General features: G+C 41.2%; 1 protein-coding gene across 2 annotated transcripts in view; it reads left to right on the forward strand.

The window, feature by feature from the left end:
* Positions 1-5,549, forward strand: part of SWT1 (SWT1 RNA endoribonuclease homolog) — a 107,087-nt gene extending 101,538 nt beyond the window's left edge. For both annotated transcript variants that reach the window (XM_047753958.1, XM_047753959.1), the window contains exon 19: positions 4,569-5,549. In XM_047753958.1, the coding sequence (XP_047609914.1) occupies positions 4,569-4,698 (130 nt within the window). In that variant the 3' untranslated portion in view covers positions 4,699-5,549. The remainder of the gene's footprint in view (positions 1-4,568) is intronic.
* The last annotated feature ends 451 nt before the right edge of the window (positions 5,550-6,000 follow it).

The following is a 6,000-nucleotide window of genomic DNA, read 5'->3' on the forward strand; positions in this document are numbered from 1 at the left end:
TCCGTGGTATTTTGTTCTCGCAGCCTGAATGCACTGAGCCACGTCTCTTCCCTCCCTCGGCCGCCTGGGCCCATGACAAGGCAGGAACCTCATTTCTGGGCTCCTCAGCGGTGAGAGGATGCTCCCTGCCTGCAGCACATCTCATCCAACCCTTGCCCAGCCCTGTTCAGTGGGGAAATGGAGCAATGGGGAGTCAGCACCTTTCATTTGGCCTCTTGCTTGCAGTGTTACAATAAATGAAGAAAGTCTTAACTGTTATTTTCAGTTTGGCTTATTTTCCTCATCAACTACCTTGACACCCGGCAGCTTGACATATTATATGTTCCAGATATTATACCTTCATTAGATATATAATCTTCAAATATTTTTTCTTGTTCTGTAAGTTGTCTTTTTTTCATTTTCTTGATAGTGTATCCTTTGATGCACAAAAGTTAAATTTTGTTGAAGTTCAATTTATATTTTTTTATGTTGCTTGGGCTTTTAGGACTATATCTAAGAATTCACTGCTAAAGCAATGAAGATTTACATGTTTTTCCCAGAATTTTATAGTTTTAGATCTTAGAGTTATGTCATCGATCCATTTTGAGTTAATTTTTGTATATGGTGTGAAATAGGGGTCCAGCTTCACTAATTTGCATGTGGATACCAAGTTGCCCTAGCATCATTTGTTGAAGGAACTACTTTTTCCCCGTTGAAATGTCTTGGCATCCTTGTTGAAAATCCATTGGCTGTATGTATAATGGTTTGTTTTTGGACTTTCAGTTCTGCTCCATCGATCTGTGTGTTTCTCTTTAATCCAGTACCACAGTATTGACTAAAGTTACCTTGTAGTTTTTGTAATTGGGAAGTGTGAATCCTCTAGCATTATTTTTCTTTTTCAAGATTCAGCTCTTTGGGGTCCTTTGCAGTTTTACATGAATTTTAGGATCAACTTTTCTATTTCTGCAAAAAAGATTGTTATTTTGATAGGGAATTCATTAGGTATGTAGAATGCTTTGGGGAGTATTATAATTGTATTAAGTCCACGAATATGTAGTGCCACTAATTTAAGACTCTAATTTCTTTCAGCAGCATTTTGTGGTTTTTTAGTGTACAAGTCTCGTGTCTCTGATTACATTTATTTCTAAGTATTTTAATATTTTTCATGCTATTGTAAGTGGAATTTTTTTCTTCATTTCCTTTTTGAATTGTTCTGTGTTAGTGTGTAGAAATGCAATAGATTTGTTGTGTGTCAACCTTTTATTTTGCAACTTTGCTGAATTAGGTTATTAGCTTTAGAAAGTTACTTTCTAGTTTCTTTGGGATATAAAAATAGAGATAACTTTATATCTTTGTGTTTAGTTTTTATGCCTTTTACTTTTTTTTTTTTTGTCTTTTTGCTATTTCTTGGGCCGCTCCCGCGGCATATGGAGGTTCCCAGGCTAGGGGTCGAATCGGAACTGTAGCCACTGGCCTACACCAGAGCCACAGCAACGCAGGATCCGAGCCGCGTCTGCAACCTACACCACAGCTCACGGCAACGCCGGATCGTTAACCCACTGAGCAAGGGCAGGGACCGAACCCGCAACCTCATGGTTCCTGGTCGGATTCGTTAACCACTGCGCCACGACGGGAACTCCTGCCTTTTACTTCTTTTTCATGCCTCATTGCTCTGGCTAGAACAATGTCTAGTGCAGTGTTGAGCAGAAGTGGTAAACGTAGGCATCTTTGTCTTATTACTGACCTTCAGGAATAACGCCTTCAGTCTTTCACCATTGAGTATGATATTGGTTATATGTCTTTTTTTTGTTTGTTTGTTTTGTCTTTTTGCCATTTCTTGGGCCGCTCCCAGGGCATATGGAGGTTCCCATGCTAGGGGTTGAATCAGAGCTGTAGCTGCCAGCCTACGCCAGAGCCACATCAACACAGGATCCGAGCCAAGTCTGCGACCTGCACCACAGCTCACGGCAACGCCAGCTTTTCAACCCACTGAGCGAGGCCAGGGATCGAACCCGCAACCTCATGGTTCCTAGTTGGATTCGTTCACCACTGGACCACAACGGGAACTCTGGTTATGTCTTTATACATACTACATTGTATTCCCTTTTTCCTTTGAAACACACATTGCAAAAGTAGAGAAGTGTTCTGAGAGTTTTAAAACAAGTATCCATTGTACATTTTTTTTCTTGTACCTAGAAGGGATTTTGGAAAAACTGCATCAAATATTGGAGTTAGGACACCTAAATTCACTACTGCTATGCCACTTTGACAAATTTGGCTATGGAAATGAATCAGAGGACCACTGGAGTTGTTTTTTAATTGATTTTATCAAATTTCCAGTTACTTTAACCTATCTGAAATTTGGCCAAAATAAGTTTGATACCCATAATAGGACAATATAGAAGAACAGTGGCAGTTTTGGAGAATTCTTATGCGCAATATAGAATTATAGAACTAGAAGCAATCTTCAGTCTCAAGCTCTGTTCTGGAAAGCATTAGGAGTTAGGATTGTTTAATTTGGAAAAGAGAAATGGATCACTATGAGGGACATAAAATATTTGTACTATGGAAATAAATACGGATAACAACTTTTTGTTTTGCTATAATTTAGGCACACAGATCAGATAGATGGTTTTTAAAAAGCCCAATATAAAGGAAAAACTGTCCAGCAATTAAGAGATATCAAAATATGTAATGAGCTTCCTCCCATAGCTGTAAATGTCTCATCACCAAGAGGTGAAAGCCAGGGTGAGAGGACTCATTGGAGATGCTATAGAATGGCAAGCAAAGGTATTCTCTCGTTCTGTGTATAAGTAAGCCGTGGGGAAAGGAACTCAAGAATTCCCATTGTCATGGTCTAGTATAGACGAAATGTACATGATGCAAAACACCTGATACCTTCCTCAGCCAGCAATGACAACTTGTTGCAGGAAACAAAATTTGTAGGTAGTAATCTATTGTCAGAGTGCTGATTCACACAAATAAAACAAATGCTGTTACTGAAAAGAGGATATGGGGGGAAAAAGACAGGAGAGAAAATAAAAACAGAAATAGATTAAAAGTCTAATTACTAAAGGAGTTTTTTTTTTTTTTTTTTCCCCACATGTGGAATAAATAACCAAGAACAAGAATAGGGGCCTGCGCTTTTTTTTCCCGCTTGTTTCATTTTCAAGTTTATAAGAAAACATTTTATATCTTTCCTATTTTGGATCTCTTGAGGTCTTCTGAAAATCATTTTCTGAGTAGTTGTGAAAAACTGGCAGCAGTGTAACGTTGATTTTAAGCGCTCTAAATATAGGAAACAGAACTAGAATAACAAGGCCAAAAGTCAGGTTTTAATCAGCCCCGCAGAAACCACACATCTTGAAGAAGTGAGGCCACTCAAAATACAGTGTATTTACTTTTTGCTGCCACTGCCAGCTCTCATCCTATTCCTTGAGTTCTGATTGACTTCTTTTTCCTTTGTGCCCTACATCCAGGGATCCATAGGGTGGGGGAGGGGTAGTGTGGAAAGCTAGCTGGTAGTCCTCCCAGCACCCTGGAGATGGCTCAGAAAAATTTAAAAGCCAAGGAAGTAGTAACAGTGTAACTTTCATTTCTTGAACACCTTATATGCCAGACACCGCACTGGATGCTGGGCTCTTCGAGAACTTACGCAGACCATCTCACACTAGATTTAAATAGGTTTCCATGAGATTTGAACTCTACACACCACGTATAATGAATTGGTGCTCTAACTACAAATCCCAGTTTGTAGGCCTCCTGTGGGCTTTTGAGAGTCTGACTGGGCTTTTGAGAGTCTGACCAGGCTTCCTCTTAGATAAAATCATGAGTAGTTGTGGCAAATATCAGCCTTTACTCCCTGCTTACCCATCTCTGGTTTTGAGTAATTAACTGGTATTAATTTGGAGTTCCTGTTGTGGCTCAGCCAGTTAAGAACCCAACCTACCGTCCCTGGCCTTGCTCGGTGGGTTAAGGATCCGGTGTTGCCACGAACTGTGGTGTAGGTTGCAGATGCTGCTCTGATCCCATGTTGCTGTGGCTGTGGCGTAGGCCGGCAGATGTAGCTCCAATTCCACCCCTAGCCTGGGAACCTCCATATGCCGCAGGTGCAACCAAAAGAGGGGATGGGGAAAGCTAGTATTCATTTGTTAAAGGCTAGGTTGTCTATCTCAGCAATTCTCTTTAAAAGTTGAAGCTCTGTCAACTTCCTGATCCTGTCAGGAGAGGCATCCTCAGTATCCTCCAGTCTACCTGTTCCTTAATTACCAAACCAAATAGACAGAACTATGTAACCAACTCCACAGTGTTCTTGTGGGCAACAGGTTTGCCATGGGAACCTTTCTTTATCCCTGAATTCTAGGAGTTGCAACTGAATCTTCTCCATGTTGATTGTTGCGAATCTGTGCTACTAAGCGCTTATCCTCCCATGCTGTTTGATTAGGCTAAGAAACCGTAACTTTTGGCATTTTCTCTGTCAAATATCAAAGAATGTTTTTCAGATTCCAGGATTCTCCTGCTGTATTAAGATTTTTTTCATTTACCTCACTAGCTCTCTTATAGTGATTTAACATTTCTTTGTCCCCTAGGGAAAAGTTAACCATTGGATGCCGCCAGCTGGTTGAGATGGAACATACCATGCAGCAGTGCAATGCATCTGTCTATATGGAGGCCAAAAATAGGGGATGGTGTGAAGACATGCTCAACTTTAGGACCTAAGTGCCTCTTTGTAACGTAGAAGGAACTGCATTTGTCTTCAAGAACAAGAGAGTAGCTTTCACGCTTTTGTGCCAAACCTAAGACTTGCAAGAAATGTCTGATAGGTACAAAAAGATGATTGCCTGTTACTAACAGTCTCATTGAGGTGCTAATGCATCCATGTGGGATAACCTGTGGACTTAACGCTTCTCAAGTTGACCTTACCTCCCTACCCCTACTCCTCATACTGAGCCAGTACGTCTAAGGAAAGGAGAGCCATCTTTCCAGTCAGCTTAAGGCAAGAGCCACTTTGAGGCCCTTTGAGGAAGGCCCAGGACACAGCATAAGCATTCTCTCAACCATAAATATGGGTATGTGACCAGAGACATGTCCAGACCTCAAGAAGGGATTAAGACATGACCATCTCACCGTATTTTACAGGAGAATTACCCCGGGCTGCTTTATGATCAAATGGTCTTCCATGCAGGCCTCCCTTCTGCTTCCCCCACGGTAATGGAAGCAGTTTGGACTTCAGCTCCGCCTTGTGACATAGCCTCTTCTCTTCTTCCCTGGGCTTGTCACTTTTTAATGCATTTCTAATAGGAAGGACAGGGAGACCCCTCCGCTGAATTTCCCCTTAAATGTGAACAGAATTTATGGGATCAAGTGGCAGTGGTTGATATTTGCCCCTAGCTAAACCAGGTGTTTAATTGGCCTATTGCTTATTTAGTTGTACAGTAAGTTGGAAATCCTTGTTTACTAAAGTATATTATGCCTTTGTTAATATATTAGATTAAATCTAACTTGGTATTCTATTATAAAGGTTAATTTATTTTTTAAAGCAATAAACTTTTTAGTGATTTTGCTTTTCATTTTACTTCTAGATTTTGTTTCTGAACTGTGTACAGGTATGATTATAAAAGTGACCCCCAGTAAAACGTTGCAGGGTGCTCACTGGCAGGACAAAGGATCCATGAGCTTTGTTTGCATAGGAAGCCGCATCTCCTCCTGGGGCTCACAGTGCCCTGGAGGTCTGAGCCCAGGTGGAGGGGGAAGCTTGGGAATGTTTCTGCTCTCTGCCTCTTTTCTTTTCCTCCCTGAGGAGCTAAAAAAGCATCCCCTCCTCCCACCAAAAGAACTCTCAATTTTTATCTCTCATCTGCTTCTAGTGGTTATTATTTAGTTTGCTCTGCTTTGAGACTTTTTTTTTTTCCTGCTTTTTAGGGCCTCACTCATGGCATACGGAGGTTCCCAGGCTAGAGGTCTAATCAGAGCTACAGCTGCCAGCCTATGCCACAGCCACAGCCACACGGATCCAAGCCA

The sequence above is a fragment of the Phacochoerus africanus genome, chromosome 11, assembly GCF_016906955.1.
Source record: "Phacochoerus africanus isolate WHEZ1 chromosome 11, ROS_Pafr_v1, whole genome shotgun sequence".
In the NCBI taxonomy this organism is placed as follows: Eukaryota; Metazoa; Chordata; class Mammalia; order Artiodactyla; family Suidae; genus Phacochoerus; species Phacochoerus africanus.